The 17,777-nt window shown below is 39.5% G+C and overlaps 1 protein-coding gene across 2 annotated transcripts in view; it reads right to left on the bottom strand.

The window, feature by feature from the left end:
• Positions 1–415: 415 nt before the first annotated feature.
• Positions 416–17,777, bottom strand: part of ETF1 (eukaryotic translation termination factor 1) — a 31,602-nt gene continuing 14,240 nt past the window's right edge. For both annotated transcript variants that reach the window (XM_032336578.1, XM_032336579.1), the window contains 9 exons: positions 11,110–11,285; positions 10,452–10,591; positions 8,022–8,160; positions 7,022–7,212; positions 5,503–5,632; positions 4,793–4,948; positions 4,362–4,426; positions 3,413–3,560; positions 416–2,737 (listed from right to left, as the gene is read on the bottom strand). In XM_032336578.1, coding sequence (XP_032192469.1) covers positions 2,655–2,737; positions 3,413–3,560; positions 4,362–4,426; positions 4,793–4,948; positions 5,503–5,632; positions 7,022–7,212; positions 8,022–8,160; positions 10,452–10,591; positions 11,110–11,285 — 1,228 coding nt within the window. In that variant the 3' untranslated portion in view covers positions 416–2,654. The remainder of the gene's footprint in view (positions 2,738–3,412; positions 3,561–4,361; positions 4,427–4,792; positions 4,949–5,502; positions 5,633–7,021; positions 7,213–8,021; positions 8,161–10,451; positions 10,592–11,109; positions 11,286–17,777) is intronic.

Raw genomic sequence — 17,777 nt, 5'->3', positions numbered from 1 at the left:
AAAAGGAGTAACTTTGGAATTCGGCCTGGGGTAAAATCTGGCTTCACCACTGCAGGCCTGTTTCATCAGTTGTAGAATGGGCACACCATCTACCTCCATGAAATCTCCAGTTATATGGGATAACATACTTGAAAGAGCTTTTTAAAGAAGAGGCAGGTTTTCCTTTGGTGCACACATGAATCAGGGAAGCTACAAACTAGATTTGCCCCAGCACCTCCTTCTGATGTTAACTTTGGGATCATGACCCCAGGCATCTTTTGTATATACCTTTCCATAGGCAAACGTAACAAAGAAAACTAAAATCTAAGGCTTGAAAAGTTATTAGCTATTACTACACCTTGGAGAGCTCACTCATATCTCTGTGGCTCAGACCTCGCCAGGGAACAATCCTAAAGAATCTCAGGCACACAAAATGTATTCTTAAATATGGTTTAATACTCTTCTCCATTTCTGTACATCACAACACCAAGATTTCGCTGCTTAGGGTCTCTCTGTAGAGGCTATAGAGAATGCAAAGGCTACGGTTTTCACCCCCTCTTATTTACGTGTTTGTATGTGTAAGTGTAATACATATCAGTATATATTGATACACACATCAATATATAATGCAATATATATCACCAAAGAGAACACATTGATTAAAGAAATACAAAAATTTGGCATCATTTCCAAACTTAAATAGTAAAAATAAAAACTACAAAAGGAGCTGCATACCCTAAATGTATCATGTGAAACAACAAGCATATTCAAAAATGTAAATTTACATCCAATTTCTCTGGTCTTGTCATATCACATTAGACCCATTTACAATGGCAAAACCCTAAGGTACTGCTGTGAAGAGAGCATGTTTGCTCGCTCTTGGGTGTTCTGCAAACAAACAGCAGAGCCCAAAGCAAAAGCCTGTTCCGGTGAAGCCTCCCACGTTGGTGAATACCAAAGAATTGACTCTTCTTACTGGGGGTTGAGACATCAGGTTTTACATTGAAAGACAGTCATTTGGACCTCAGAGTACAGTGTGAGAACCAGAAGCTTTACAGTTAAGACATACTCCCTTCATTCAAGTGAAACAGGATTATTGGAACGATAGGCAGGTCTGCAACCTGGGAACAAGGAGCTGGTTCAGACCAATAAAGCTACGAGTGACTGAGTCAAGTCAGTGAAGAACAGCAGTCAGGCACTAAAGTGTTAAAAGTACCCAATTTGAAAACCAAATGCACCCCACTACCCTATCAGTGTGGGAATGATACCAATTGACTTTTAAAACCTTTGGTCCTTCAAAGTCCATTTGGTATACTTATTTCCATTGCTACCACTGGGCACATCCTATACACTTTATTCACTGTTACCACCTCGGTCGGGCACGCCATGACCTTGCATGTTAGCTGGGGTCCAGTCCCACTTAGAGCCCAGCTGTGAAGCATAAGCTTCAGGTTTTCAGGCCCACTTTTGGATCCACCATAGTTAAGTCCTTGGTGCCAGAAGCTGTGTCCCATCCCGTCCCACCCCTGCCCTCCCCACCCCCTCCCATAATTTCTCTTATGAGAGGTGCCTGTTAAGTCCCATATTTGAAAAAGATGCTCCAACCCCACCAGGAGGTCAGGGGTTTATAATTACATGCACAGTCATACATGTCTTGTCAGTCGTTCTGTGAAAAACCTTGCAGTTCATTTGTAAAAAATCAAAACATTCACATAATCTCATGCCATCCAACACAAGGAAAACACGACCACCTCCCTCTTACCAAGGACAGACCCAAGCAAAATAAAATATTCTTTAAATTTCTTTGAGTACACTTAAATTGCAAGTTTTATTTCTCCCAATCCCAGCAATAGCACAGAAGCCCCATCATACCCATCCGAAACTGGTTTCTAGTAGGCTATTATGGGAACCCTTGTCAATGCAACTGATGCTAAGGGTTCCCAAACCCCAGGCACAAATGTGCCTACAAAACAGGTGGAAGGAAACAGTGCACTTGGCCCAAATGCTTCATATATGTCAGTTTGACTTTGCAATGCAGTTTGCATCCTTGAAACTGACAGTCTGGAGGGGGAAGAGTAGTGTGAGGGAGTGAAGTTCAAATTGCCTCCTATTAGCTCACCCTTTCAACATTAAACAGAGACCAAGAGAGTATGGTTCCAACATTTCACCGCGTGTATTTCTTCTTATGCAGTCTAAGCTGAGGATGCCATGTAAATGGGTCACTGCGAAATGCAGCAATTTAATTTTTCTCCAATCAAAATAAGAAACAAACCAGTATGATCTCATTTCTATTAACTTTTGAAGGTTTACAGCAGTTAAAGTATTTTTGATTCTATGTATGAAGGTTAAAAAAATCATTTTTTTTTCCATAAAATACAAGAGCAACCAATTTCACCATCGAGTAAAAGTAAAAACTGGGATTCTTTTTTAAATTAGTCCAAAGTGGCATTTTAGGAACTTAGTTGTAGGCTGCTGCGCTGACACCATGACAAACCAAAGTGTAGGGTTGGGTCTGGTTTTGTTTCGGTTTTCTTTTCAATATCCAATGCTCATGGATTAAGTTCTGGAAATGTTCCAATTGTAAGGCAGGGATCTGTTTGGATTCCACCACGGGTATGCTCCTTGGGTTGGATGCTGGAGGGTGAGGCACGTTTTGCCGGACCCATGTCGACTACCTAGTAGTCATCAAGGTCAAAAAATTCATCATCTCCTCCTTGGTATTCCATTCCCTGGAAATCTACTCGGTACCGCAAGATACCTGGGGAAGCAAATCAAAGAGTAAATCACCTATGTTTACAGGATGGTGAAGGTTCACTTCAATAAGCAATTTGTGGGGGTACCTAGGTGGCTCAGTTGGTTAAGTGACAGCCTTTGGCTCTGGTCATGATCCTGGAGTCCCAGGAGTCTGCTTCTCCCTCTGACTTTACCCCCTCTTGTGCTCTCTCTCTCTTTCTCTCCCTCTCAAATAAATAAATAAAATCTTTAAATTAAAAAACAAACAAACAAACAAATAAATAAATAAAAAGGAATTTGTAGAATTACAGGAAACAAATGATAATAAAAAATGGTCCTAACCATGGGGTGCCTGGGTGGTGGCACCATTGGTTGGGCGTTTTGACTCTTGGTTTAGGCTCAGGTCAGGTTGTGATGTCCAGGTGGTGGATCAAGCCCTATGTCAGGCTCACGCTCAGCACAGTCTGCTTGGATTTGCCTCTCCATTTCCCCATCCCTCCTCACCATGCACATATACTCTCCTCTCTCAAATCTTTAAAAAAGGGTCCCAACCAAGGAACGTGCAACCATGTGTTGCTTCAATCTCCTGCCATGGTCAATGATAAACCACTCTGCCTGAAGTAACTTGACTTTTCGATAGCCAGGAAAGCTTTGGCTTGAGACCCTGGCCTCAAGTTTATTTTCCTTACTTGCCACTCACCTCCAATTCCACCAAATCCTTTCACAAACTGGGATCCTTCTTGTGACTTATCTGTGACAATTTCCAATGTAGCTCCAAATTTTTTATAGTTGTTAGCAAACCATTCCAGCAGGGGCATGCTCTCAATCAGCTCATGTTCTTGTCCTGTCTATAAGGGTGACCATGAGATACCAAAAAAATGTATCAGGCTATACCAAGACTTAGCGGCCCTATCCTCCCCATCCATCATTATTATCATTCTTCCTCTCATACAACTCTATGAACTGTGGTTTCTACTGACATAATTCTAATAGTACAGAAGTTCTATTTTAAATAACATTCTATTTTAAATAACATTCCTCCTCAGGCTCTGTTTCACTGATGAAATGTCAACACACACTTCTGGTGGTTCCTGTTGTTATTTCTAAAGTCAGACAGTTGTAAAGTGTCTCCAGGCAGCACTCATTTAACAACCCAGAAGAGATGCACCAGAAATGGTTTAGGAGTAGCCTTGTCAAAAAACCAAAGTCCTTTAACTCCCAATTTGAGGAAGTTACTATCCTTAAGGGATCTGTGCCAGGCAGGGGACACTTTACTACAGAGATGCATTTAGACTGAACCTGCAGAAGGTATTTCAGTGTAAGAGCTGAGCAAGTAAGTGAAGAAAGCAATACAGATTCACAGTTCAGAAGAGGCACTAGTTGGTCAAATCTTTTCTACTCTTTCAAGGATGAGAATGCTTAACTACTCTAAAAATAATGAACCACCATAACCATGTCATGGCCTCCTTCCCTGGAGTCAGACTGGTGTGTAGCAGATAAGAGGTGATCACCTCCTGCTGCCCCCAACCCCCAAGTGCCAACAGCATGGAATTTGGTTTCCCAAGGTGGATACTCTTATGTTGCCAGTGCTCTAATATGGATTTATGTTTCCTTGCATGTACCAGCAAACTAGAAAAACAACCACATACCTCTTTGTCTGTGAAATGAGATTTATCCTTCTCTTGTTCTGGAGTTAGATAGAGAATTTTCTCCTCTGCAGTATTAGGAAAAAATGTGTTAACCTGGTTTTCATATACTAACAGATGTTAAGTCTCATGAGGTAAGTGAGGCTAGATAAAAGGGTTTCTGAACTCCTATCAACCTTCTTTTCATAAACATACTAGTCTGCATGCACTGTGTGTCTACCAGGTACAATGCTCTTACCATACATAAACACCAAAGACATTCAAGATACAGTTCTTTTCCTCAGGAAATTTAACAGTCTTAAGCAGACATTTATCAGTAAAAGCAAAACAATTTATGAAGACTGAAGCCACCTCCCCCAAATCTCCACCTCAAGCTCCAGAACAAAGAGCTCACTAACAAAAAGCAATCTTACTTTATTTTCTAATTCTCATACCTTCTGTGCCTTGGCAATGAAGAACGTATCTCATGATATCCAGATTTTCATAGACTATTAGAATCTCTACAGCTCCCATTTCTAAAGCCTTTAGTGTATCTTCAACTCCAAAACAGTACTTGCCCGTGTCCTGGCTGATTTCATCAAAGTATCGTCCTGTGATTAGGAACAGGTCAGTAAGTACATATATTAAAGTTTCCTTTGCAGATAGAGACTTTCTTGCTCAAAATCCGAGAGGAAAAAAAAATTAACTCAAAAATGAGTTAAGTGCCAAAAGTCAGTGAAAAATGATTACCACTCTAGTTGAGGCTCCAGAATTCCACTCAAGAGGTTAAGGGCTGGGCCAAATACACAGCCATTTGGAAAAGTATGTGTGCTCCGTTAAATCAGAAACAAAGCCAAATAATGGCCAGATTAATCTCTATTTGGACCTCTATTCATCACTCTATTACAAAGGAAAATATGCAAAATAAGACCGAAGTTTTTGGCTCCTATTGCCAATGGGTAAAAAACAGACATATAAGCACATTTATTGGAATTCACAACTAAAGGAAGATTAATGATTACACTGAGGAAGTTTTTTAATACAACTGCTAAATCTTCCTCCTTTACCTTCTCAGCATCTTGTTACATACATATATCATGTACATACAAACAGACACACAAGAACATTTCAGAAAGTAAGTAAGTAAATTGCATTTCACTGATACCTATTAATTTCTTCTCTTGAATGAATTTCACGTTGGAGAGGACTTCAGTAGATAACTCAATAGCTTGGTTGAATCCATTTTCGCCACCATAGGAAATATCAACTAATTTTAAAACTTTTGATTGCAACCTCTGACATACACACACACATTTAAAAAAAAATCGTTAGTACTTGAAAACACCTTTACTGAGACCACTACTTCTTAATGGCATGCAAAGCTCAGCATTATGGAACACTGAAGTCTAAGGAGAAGAACACAGGGAAAGAACCCAATTTATTCACAAGCAGGTCTCAGTGAGCAACACTGTCAAGGTTAACTTCCCCAGCTAATTATATCACCATTCAATCAGACCTTAAGAGGCCAACTCATTAATCACCAATAAGACTAAGTTTCTTGTTAAGGAAACGGGGGACTGTTAGTCCCTGCCATACTAAATTTGTAGAGTACAATACCACTTCTTTGGTTGAGACTTCTATGGTAATGCTACTCCCTCTCCAGTAGAGCACCTTGGGAATAGTGTTATGTCAGGGCCAAGTTATAAAAAAAAAGATCTTTCTGGATTAAATACTTCAGGCTAATCAGCTCTGTCACACTGCTGAGTTTCACTGCTTTATTTACCTCCAGGCATAAATCAGAAAAAGAGCAGAAAAACTTTTATCCCCTAGTTTCCTTGACATCACACTCCTTTTGGAAGCCAATTATGGCAATCCACTAAACTAGGAGCTGGCATAGGACCAGAATGATTCTATATAAAAATGGTTGGTTTGGGGCACATCTCAGTTGGTTAAGAGTCTGCCTTCAGCTCAGGGCATGAACCTGGGGTCCCAGAACTAAGCCTTGCATGAGGCTCCCTGCTCGGTGGGGAGTCTGCTTCTCCCTCTGAACCTCACCCTGCTCTTGTGCTCGCTCTCAAGTAAATAAATAAAATCCTTTAAAAAAAAAAGAAATAAAAATGGTTGGTTTTAAAAGATAGAAAAGACCCAGGAAAGTATGGGGGAATCTTTCTTTCTTTAAAAACAAACAAACAAACAAACAAACAAACAACAAACACAAAACTCCAGGATCATGAACTGAGTTGAAGGCAGACACTTAACCCACTAAGCCACCCAGGCACCCCTGGGGGAATGTTTTTTTTAAAACACCTGGAGTTCTGCCTGTTCTGACATAGGTTGTTTTCTGTTTGTTTTTTAGAGCTAGGTTTGGTTTTTTTTTTTAAAAAGACTTTATTTATTTGGCAGAGAGAGAGATCACAAGTAGGCAGAGGCAGGAAGAGACGGGTGAAGCAGACTCCCTACCAAGCAGAGAGGCCAATGCAGGGCTCAATCCCAGGACCCTGAGATCATTACCTGAGCCGAATGCAGAGGCTCAACCCATGGAGCCACCCAAGCACCCCTTTAGAGCTAGGTTTTTAAACATGAAATATATAACTTGAAAACCAAAATAGATGTGCACATCCCAGAACTCAATGGACACACTTATTCCCACCCAACAACTGACAGAACATCAACTTCTCACTTACCTGATCAAACATATCAGATTGACTTAGTTCAGTTTTAAAGTCAGCTGATCCAGCTAAAACAAGACCAGCCACATTCACTTTGTCCCCAGAAATAAACAGCTGTACAGCAGTCTCAGCTACTTTCCGAACATAGTTATGTCGCTTTTCCATTCTTAAACGAGCAAAACGCAAGGCTGATTGACCTCCTCTACCTTTGACATAAAAAGTGGGGGGGAAAGGGGCCATCATTAAAAAAAGTACAAAATAATTTGCTAATTAAAAACTAAATAATCATGTCATTACCCAACAAAAGGACAAACAAAAATCACTACTTCCTTAACTAAATGGCATAAACTGACATTTTTAGAGAGTAACTACTAATTATTTTATCAAAAGAGAAGCCACAGGCACCAAGGAGTCATGAGTCATTTCATGATGCTTCTCCCATCCTCTGGATTTATTCCCCTCCATTACACAGTCGACCCCTCTTTAAAAGAAAAAGGAAAAAGAAAAAGATTTTATTTTTTAAAGCAACCTTTACTCCCAAAGGTGGGTCTTGAACTTAGAACCCAGAGATCAAGAGTTGCATGCTCCGCCAAATGAGCCAGTCACCAGCCCCTCACAGTTGACCCTTAAATAATAAAGGTTTGAATTGTGTGGGTCCACTTATACATGAATTTTTTTGGATAAATACCGAATAGTTCTGTATTATGTATTTTCTCTTCCATATGATTTTAATAACATTTTCTTTTCTCTAACTTTAAGAATACAGTACAAAATACAATATAACATACTAACATGTTAATCGACTGTTTACGTTAATGCTAAGGCTTCCCAGGAACAGGTTATTAGTAGGTAAGTTTTGGGGGAGTCAAAAGTTAAATATGCATATATTCAATAAAAGTTATGTGCAGCTGGGTCGGTGCCGTTAACCTCCACACTTTTAAAGGGTCAACTGTAGTATTCGTTTCCTTATTGCTAGACAAAAGGAAAGTGGGCTCATGTTCTCTTCCTGTGTTACCATGTTTCTTTGGGAGATCCACAGTGAATTTGTGCAGGACTTCTCTTGTGTTTCCTTGGAGTGTGCCAAAAAGTGCACCACTACCATCTATTACAATGAAGCCAAACTTGCTGTCATCTGAAAGTAGTGCTGTAAGAGCCTGGAAAGCAAACATAAGTACCATACAATAAATCCCAAAACTTTTCTAGAGTCAAGACAAAGTCTAAAAGGACATATGCAAGCACTTTCACCCCATCCAAGATGGTATGAATACTTAGAAAAGCCATTTTATGGAATAAGTTAGACTTCAGTTATAACTAACCCATATGTACAATTCTGAACCAGAGGCAGGAAAAAAAAAAACAACAGAGATCTAGGGTTCAGATTTATTCTAGTCCTTGATTTGATTTAGAGTGATGGCAATCCATGGAACATCACGTTCAAATTTAAAGTCTAACCTCAAAAAACCAAACCAACAACAACAACAAAAAAAACCAACCTCCAAAAGCTACTTTCTGTATAACCCCAGCATCAACAGGCAGTATTCATTATAGCAAAGAGTATCCTATAAATTAACTCTATAGAGTAGGGCTCCAGGAGTAAAAAAATTCCAGGAAAAAAGTCTATAAAAAAATCTAGTTTTGAGATGTTTCACTTAACTCCTATGTCTTGAGCATCCTTAATGATATCAGGATATAAAAATCTTATTTTAAAGGTATTTATATAGCTAAATGATTTGGTCTTGGTGGGGGAAACCCCTCCTTCTGGGTTAGCATGTAATTACATCCCTGTAGTTCTGCCTCCTGAAAGAGCAAATATTTAAATAGTCCTGGGAACCCATATGGATGGGCAAGTTTTCATGATGGGAGTCTGCACCTGCTAAATGACAACTGCTAGGGGCCAGGCTTTTTTGGAGTTAAGAAATACCCATTCCATTTAAACTAGGGAAGAAAATTTCTTTTAAGAATTGACCAGAAAAAGGATTAATCATTAAGAATCAATCTTTAACCATACCATGTCTGATAATTAGCATTAAGACATGAATGTTACGCACATTACATCACAATCTGTTAAGTAGCTTGATTGATTTTAGGTTTTCAGTAATTCTGCTCATCAGGGAATACTTACCTTTGTAAGAATGTGTAATTATCCTGATTAAACAGGACATAAATTGTGTGGTGCAATATGTCACATTCATACCTAGTTATCAACATATCGATTAAAAGCCAAAATAAACAAAGCTAGCAAGATTAAACAGTACCTTGGAAGAGTTAAGGTTTAGAAATACCAACGAAGCTAGCTTAGTAAGTAAGTTTAAAGCTAGATAACACGAGTAGCAGGTACTATTTAAATTAACAAGACTCAGAATCTAGAGAGTTTACTAGATACAGGTAAGTAGGACCGGGTAAGACCTTCCCAATGAAGCTTTTGCCAGAGGAGGTCGGCAAGACAGCCAAGAGAAAGTCTCAACCATCAATGCAACAAACAAAGATCCAACTGGAATTGGACTTCCTGTCAAGTTAGCAAAAATCATCCACTGTAAACTGTGTTGACAAATGTCAGTTCTAATTCCAATGTAGAGGTTTTTCCCTAGGTCGATGAAAAGCAAAAGACTCAACTAGGAGCCAGCTGTGAATTCCTGATTGTTCTACTATTGACTGATTTAGGTCACTCTAATGAGGCTTCCTTTCCACCCTTAAATTTTATCTTATGGCAGATCTGTCACTCAAAAGTTTCAAGGGGGTGAAAAAAGCTCTTACAGGCCTCAATATTTGTAATTTGTGAGCTGAAAACTAAGGGTGCTAGAATATCCAAGTATCATGGGTATACAGGAAGAGACAGAGATCAGGTTAGGCAATTACATCCTCACCTCTAACTAGTTCTCTAAACTCAGTTTAGCACTTTCCTCAAACATGCTGAATGATTATGTCACTGTGTCATGATAAATGTAAAGTCTTTTTATTTTTTTTTTTTTGAAACAGCTGGCCTTGTGATACAATGACTTAGCAAACAGTCTGGCAATTCTTCAACAGGTTAAACAGTTACCAAATTACCCAGAAATTCCATTCCTAAGCATATAGCCGCCTCTCCCCCATGAAAACATTTTGTCATCCAAAAATCCATACATGTATGTTCAGGGCAGCATTATTCCTAATAGCCAAACAGAAATGCCCATCAACTGATGAACAGAAAAATAAAATGGGACCAAGTATCATTTGGTGATCAAAAGGGATTAAGTCCTGATGTACTTAAAGAAACCAGTCGCAAAAAACCATCCACTATACGAAATGCCCAACATAAGCAAATCTAGAGAGACAGTAAAGATCAGTCATGGCCCAGAGCAGAGATATCTTGGGGGGGTGGGAATGAGGCAAGGATCAGTAATAACCTCTAATGGGTATGCGGTTTCTTTCTGGAATGATGACAATATTCTGTGCTTGAACTTCTTACCTCTGTATGGAATTTGTTGTCACACAAATACAATGACGTATTAATTGGTTTGAAAGGTTCAAAGTCAATGTTGACTTTCTTTTCCTTTCCTTCTTCTGTTACAATTGTACCACAGTAAACAACCAGGCCATTTGGAGGTACTGCAAAAAACATAATTTCTCTACTTAAATCCACAGCTAATTTTCCTCAATTAATAGAAAATATTCCAACAGCCTACTGTCCCTGCTCCCTTATTTTGAATTCTTTTTTAAAGATTTTATTTTTCAGTAATCCCCATATACACAGCATGGGGCTCAAATGTACAACCTGGAGATCAACAGTGAGATGCTCTACCAGCTGAGCCAGCCAGGTGCCCCATGTCCCTTTAAATCTTAATTTAAATAAAGCAGAAATGTTTATAAATCTCTCCTGCAGAGTTCTCTCCATATTTCAAAAATTATTGAGATGTTTTAAAAGGGAGGATTTATGTCTTTAAGTAACTACTACTTTAAAGAATGTTACTTAAAAAAAAGGGGGGGGGGGTTTAAATTCCAACCAAAGGGACACTGCTGATAGATATCTGAAAAAAACCCATTAGTGACCAAGAGCATCAGGGGATCAAAATGGAAAATATAACCAAGACAAAGTAGAGGAGGAAAATTATCAAGCTCTAGATTACCTTTGTTATAAAGTTTGAGTCTTTGTTGTACAGATGTAATGGCTCCCAGGACTGAAAGGCGGTTTACTCGTGACTTAATGTTAGATGCAGTTCCAAACTCATCTGCTAACATTTTTGCCACTCGTGAAATCTGGTCTTTGGGAGGAATGATCAATGATATCATGCTTGTGCCATTGCTGTGGGAGAAAGAAAAACATCAGAGGTTCAAGTACCACGTAAGTGAAGAGTGAGGAGTTTAAATTCATGCTTATCATTAGTACAGTGAGCTAATGATAGTCTCTTAAAATAGAAACCAGTCACTCCCTAGGTGACCAAGAAGGAAGAACTACAGTGTGATCAAAGTATGCTAGGTTAGGAAGAGTGTTCTGAATATGGTAGGTACTCAATTATTTGTTTTTATTTTTTCTTTCTTTCTTTCTTTTTTTTTTTTTTTTTAAAGATTTTATTTGACAGAGAAAGAGACTGCAAATAGGCAGGCAGAGAGAGGGGGGGAAGGAGGCTCCCTGGTGAGCAGAGAGCCCGGTGTGGGGCTGGATCCCAGGACCCTGAGATCATGATCTGAGCCGAAGGCAGAGGCTTATTAACACATTGAGCCACTCAGGTGCCCCAATTATTTGTTTTTAATTTAAAAGATTTTATTTATTTATTTGAGAGAGAGAGCACAAGCAGGGGGAGAAAGATAAACAGATGCCCCAGTGAGTGGTGAACCTGATGCTGGATTCAATCCCAGGACCCTGAGATCATGACTTGAGCAGATGTCAGACACTTAACCAACCGAGCCACCCAGGCGCTCCAGTACTCAATTATATGAATAAATCTTAGGTAGTAAAGAAAAGGCAGCACTTTAAAGGGATGCTCAGGAACTCCTCATTCTTCAAGGGCAAAGAGATAAGTTTTCATAAGGAGGTGGAGGTTGACAACAGGCTGGAATTTGACAGAGTCCATGGCAAAGGCCTGGAATCTGATGGTTCTTTCAGTGGGAGACTCTGTCACAGGATGATGCAACAAGTCTTTACAAAGTCTACATGAAATAACAACTGAATATCATCCTGTCTGCCCCTCCCCCCTTTAAATTCCAGGCTCACCATGAAAATTTATTAATTTAGCACCCCAAGTAATGTAATAATGGGAAAGGAGTGTCTTGGAATTCACACAAATATCTCAGTTAGGAAATCACACACTCACTCTAAGTATATCCCTAAATGTACTTTACATATTCATCACTGTTGATTTTGAGAGGATTTATACATCACACACAGCATACACTGAGGACCTGGTTAATTCTGGGTGCTCAAACAAATTCCAGCTTCCAGAACTAAAAAACGAGGACCAAATTCTGAACTATGGAGGGCACTACTACCAAGGCCTTGCCAATATGGGAAGGCTCTTTTGAGCAGCCACCAACTTCTATCTATGATGCCAGTACCATCTTTTTAACTACATTATCTGAACATACTTATTAACAACATCTCATTTCAGTATTTCTAGTTCTACCTGAAGCACACACAATACTACATTACCAAAACATATCAACTCATCACTAATCATTAGGATAATGCAAATCAAAACACAAAACCACTTCACAGCCACTAAAATAGTTACTATCAAAAAACAAAACATGTTGGCAAAGTTGTGGAGGTATGAGAACCCAATGCCGTGCTGGTAGTTAAGTTAAATCATACAGCCATTATGAATAACAGCATGGCAGTTGTTCATATAATAAAACATAGAATCACCATATGATCTAGCAATTCCACTTATGGGTCTATCCTCCAAAGAGTGAAAGCTGGGAACCAAACAGATACTTGTGTACTAATGCTTATAGCAGCAACATTCACAACAGCCAAAAGACAGACAGAACTCATGCCCACCTATCCATCTTTTGCATGAAGAGTAACACAAAAAGTGCCACAGAGATAGAGTGGAATATTATTGTCTTTTTATTTTTTTTAAAGATTTTATTTATTTATTTGACATAGAGAGAGAGATCACAAGTAAGCAGAGAGGCAGGCAGAGCGGGGGTTCCCCACTAAGCAGAGAGTCCCATGTGAGCCTCAATCCCAGGATCCTGAGATCATGACCTGAGCTGAAGACAGAGGCTTAACCTACTGAGCCATCCAAGCACCCAGAATATCATTCAGCCGTAAAGGAAATTCTGATACATGCTACAATATGTATTAGCCTTGAACAATTTATGCTAAGGGAAATAAGCCAGATACAAAACCATACAATATAATTCCACTTACATGAGGTATCCAGAATAGTCAAATTCACAAAGACAGAAAGAACAGTGGTTGCTGGCGGGAAGGGGAAATAGGGTGTCTGTTGTTTAGTGTGGTTTCAGTTTTACAAGATAAAGAGTTCTGGAGGCTGGCTGCATAACAATGTGAATGTATTTTTGACCCTACTAAACTGTATGCTTAAAATGGCTAAAATGGTTAAATGTTACACTGTGTACTCTGCCACAATACAAAAAAAGTTCATTTATGATAAAAAAAAAAATTTAAAGCTCACATTTGTCTCCTTGACGTAGCAGTTCTCAACCTGGATACGTATTAAAATCAAGGTGGGGGGGCGCCTGGGTGGCTCAGTGGGTTAAAGCCTCTGCCTTCGGCTCAGGTCATGATCCCAGAGTCCTGGGTCTGAGCCCTGCATCGGGCTCTCTGCTCCACAGGGAGCCTGCTTCCCCCTCTCTCTCTGCCTGCCTCTCTGCCTACTTGTGATCTCTGTCAAATAAATAAATAAAATCTTAAAAAAGAAAAATTAAGGGAGGGAGAGTTCACTCTAGGTGGCCCCTTCTCAAAAGCGGTTCCTGTAAGTTCTATTCCTTAAGATGCTACTCTCATCTCTCTTCTTAAGTTTAGGAAATGCCAATATAATCAACTCTCAATACCCAAACAGGATGGAAAAGTTACTATTTAAAATATTAGATTATCGGGATGCCTGGGTGACTGAGTTAACTGTCTGCCTTAGGCTCAGGCTGTGATCCTGGGGACCTGCAATGGAGTCCCACATCAGGCTCCTTGCTTGGCCTTCCTTTGGAGGGGGGGGGGGGGGGGGGGTGTGTGTGTGTGTGTGTGTGTGTGTGTGTGTGTGTGTGTGTGTGTGTGTGCGCGCGCGCGCGCTGGGGCCTGCTTCTGCCTGCTGCTCCTCCTGCTTGTGTACGCTCTATAACATTAAATAAAATCTTTAAAATAATAGATTATCTAGATCACATGGAGTTCATCAAAATTAAAAACTTTTGTGCTTCAAAGGACACCATCAAGAAAGTAAAAAGGCAACTTACAGAAATGGAGAAAGTATTTGCTATTCATCTAAGGTTCAACAGTTAACACATGATCCAGCCAATCCATCCACAGCATACCATTCTAGGTATATGCTCAAGAGAAATGAAAAGATATGTACATACAAAACTCACGCTCACGAGGCATCAGTAACAGCAGTCACAAAGAAAAAAAAAAATCCTATGTCCAACTAATGAACGTGTAACAAAACGTGGTATATTCATATAATGGAATATTATTCAGCAATAAAAAGGAATGGAGTATGGATATTTTACCCTATACCAAGTAAATGCAGTCACAAAACCCACACATTTTATAGTTTCATTTATATGAAATGTGCAGAACCAGCAACCTGGAGGCAGAAAAAGCAGAGTGACTGCCAAGGTAGAATGGGGGAGTGACTAGTAATGTGTATGGGGGAGGGAAGGGGGAAGAGTCTTTCTGGGTTAATAAAAATGTTCTAAAATTATAGTGGTGATTGTTGAACTCTCAAAAAACCAGTATACTGTGTCCTTTAAAAAGGGGGCAATTTAGAAGGTAACTGGCTGGCTCAGGAGAGCACGCAACTCTTAATCTTGGGGTTGTGGGTTCAAGCCCCATGTTGGGTATAGAAATTACTTAAATAAATTCTTCAAAACAGAAGCAGCAGCAAAACCCAAACCTGCCCCCAAGTGAGGGGGGAGCATAATTTGGGGTGCCTGGCTAGGCTCAGTTGGTGGAGCATGTGATTCTTGATCTCAAGAGTTCTGAGTCTGGGCTCCATGTTGGGCATAGAACTTACTTGAAAAATAGATAAAGAGGGGCTCCTGGGTGGCTAAGTTGGTTAAGTCTCTGCCTTCATAGCTCAGGTCAGTTATGATCCTGGAGTCTGGGAATCAAGGCCCATATTGGGCTTCCTGCTCAGCAGGGAGTCTGCTTCTCCCTCTAACCTTCCCCCCTCTAAATAAATAAAATCTTAAAAATAAATAAAAATGGGGTGGTGAGGTTATGGACATTGGGGAGGGTATGTGTTATGGTGAGTGCTGTAAAGTGTGTAAACCTGGTGATTCACAGACCTGTACCCCTGGGGCTAATAATACATTATATGTTTATAAAAAATAAAAAAAATTAAAATGAATAATTTTGCAGTATATAAAATTGTGTATCTATAAAGCTGTTACTAAAAAAAAAGTCTATGGAAAAGACTCATAACATGATACTCCTTTTAGGATATGTGCTGCCGGACAAGCACCATGATACTCCCTTTTAAAATCTCTTCATCTTTTAACCTGATAGCTTACTAGAAAAGCCAAAGGTTTTTTCTGAGAAATGTTCTAACAATTGTTAATTTTATGCTAAAAAAAAAAACAAAAAACTTATAAGGAGAATGAGTGGCAATATGAACAGACTCAAATCTATAAACACACATATATAGGAAATTAATAGTCTCAAATCTAATAGCTTCTGTATAAACGGAGCCAATATATCATATCATGTAATATTTATCATTTATAGTAATATTAATTTCACAAATTTGTTTTTCTACTATGTGCTCTGCTGCCACCCAAGTAGGGGAACAAGTATTCTAGCCAAACCAGAGAATCAAGCCGACTTAAGAAGAGCAGCTTCACTTGGCATTACAAGCACAATCAAAATGACCACAAAGCAAAGCTGCTTCAATACAATCCCTTGCTCATGCACACACAAACACACATTAAGTCAGGCATACCACTCTCTAAAATGCTTTTCGTTTCAATGTTCAGTGTAACCAAAAAGAACTTTTCTAAATCAGGACAAGGTGTCTAAAAATCCAAAATTCTACATACTATTCTACCTGTGGCCAGGTTCCAGTTTCTGAACTAGATGGAAAAAGAATTCCCAAATGAAACAAACTGGTATCTTCTATTACAAAAAAAGAAAAATGCTCTTTACAGTCAGTGAGTTCACTGGATCCTATTTTTATGCAACCAACTGTAACAAACTGCTATTCTTCCGATAATTTATCTTGCTAGGCTCCTAAAAAGGAATTTCCAAAGAACCTTTCTGATAATTTTATATGCAGTTATGTCAAACTCCACAGGTCAAGGAGGAGAAGAGGAGTTCGCTGTGGGAGGGACTGGAAACATTAGGCAAGTCATTTTAATTTCAAACATGGACTCTATTGTAGCTGCCACCTATCTGTCTCTACAGGGTGCATGTGCATAAATTGACAGCGGCTGTCAATTTATGCACATGCACAATATGAAAATACAGAAGATGAGGAAAAAAAGACAACATATTTTTTAATACCGACTTTACTACCTTGTGCTTGTTTTCAGATTAACAGTTCTCAAGAGAACACATTTCTCTACTCTATAGGATCCTGGAATCTTTGGGGACCAAAGGAATTATTTCTCAAAAGGGTTCAGTTTTGGGGCGCCTGGGTGGCTCAGTGGGTTAAAGCCTCTGCCTTCGGCACAGGTCATGATCCTAGGGTCCTGGGATCGAGCCCCGCATCGGGCTCTCTGTTCAGCAGGGAGCCTGCTTCCCCCTCTCTCTGTCTGCCTCTCTGCCTACTTGCGATCTTTCTCTCTGTCAAATAAATAAATAAAATCTTAAAAAAAAAAAAAAAAAAGGGTTCAGTTTTTAAAAGTTGACATGCCCTGATTTACAGAGTAGTTTCCTAGGAGATGGAACTAGCAAAGAGGCAATCAGTAGGGAATGGAATGAGAAGGGGCTCCAAGGATAGCAGGGGTGAGGCACACTTAGCTCGGAAGCAGACACCAAACCCCAAAGGATGGAAGTTTGAGGATAACAAGGATGTTGGGACAAATTCACTCAGTAAACCCAAAATGCCTGAAGGAAAGCCTTAAAGCAAGATAATCATGCAGAGGACAAAGTAATGACCTTAAGATAAGTAGCTACTTACTTTCCACTGCAGATAGGTTAAGCTGATAAGTATTCATTAAGCAACTTTGCTGTACAGCACCAAAGGGGGACAATCAACCCTATGCTTTCATCCATGTAACACCCTAGATAGCGCATAGTAAAGACACCTGAGAATAGTATCTTGCCACAGGTTTCTACTTAAGCAATTCAGAAATGTAGCCCTGCCCCCCCCCCAAAAGTGGTAGATAAACTGCTAAACAGTACTTAAAAAGCTAGTTTTGGCCTCTTACTCCTTCTGAATTTTGATTAATACTTAAAAAAAGTACCTTTCACTAGTTTGCCTTTATGCCTCTTTTTATTCCATGTGGGATGGTGGTGGTGGAAACACCTTAAGTTTTTAAATTCATCGTTATTAAGTGGATGGCCTCCACCTTAAAAATTTAAAGGCTAGGGGGCGCCTGGGTGGCTCAGTGAGTTAAGTTTCTGCTTTCAGCTTGGGTCATGATCTCAAGGGTCTTGGGATCGAGCCCCATATCG

Source organism: Mustela erminea, chromosome 3 (assembly GCF_009829155.1).
Source record: "Mustela erminea isolate mMusErm1 chromosome 3, mMusErm1.Pri, whole genome shotgun sequence".
Classification (NCBI taxonomy): Eukaryota; Metazoa; Chordata; class Mammalia; order Carnivora; family Mustelidae; genus Mustela; species Mustela erminea.
The sequence above is the reverse complement of the archived record's forward strand: the minus strand, read 5'-3'. Positions and strand labels throughout refer to the sequence as shown.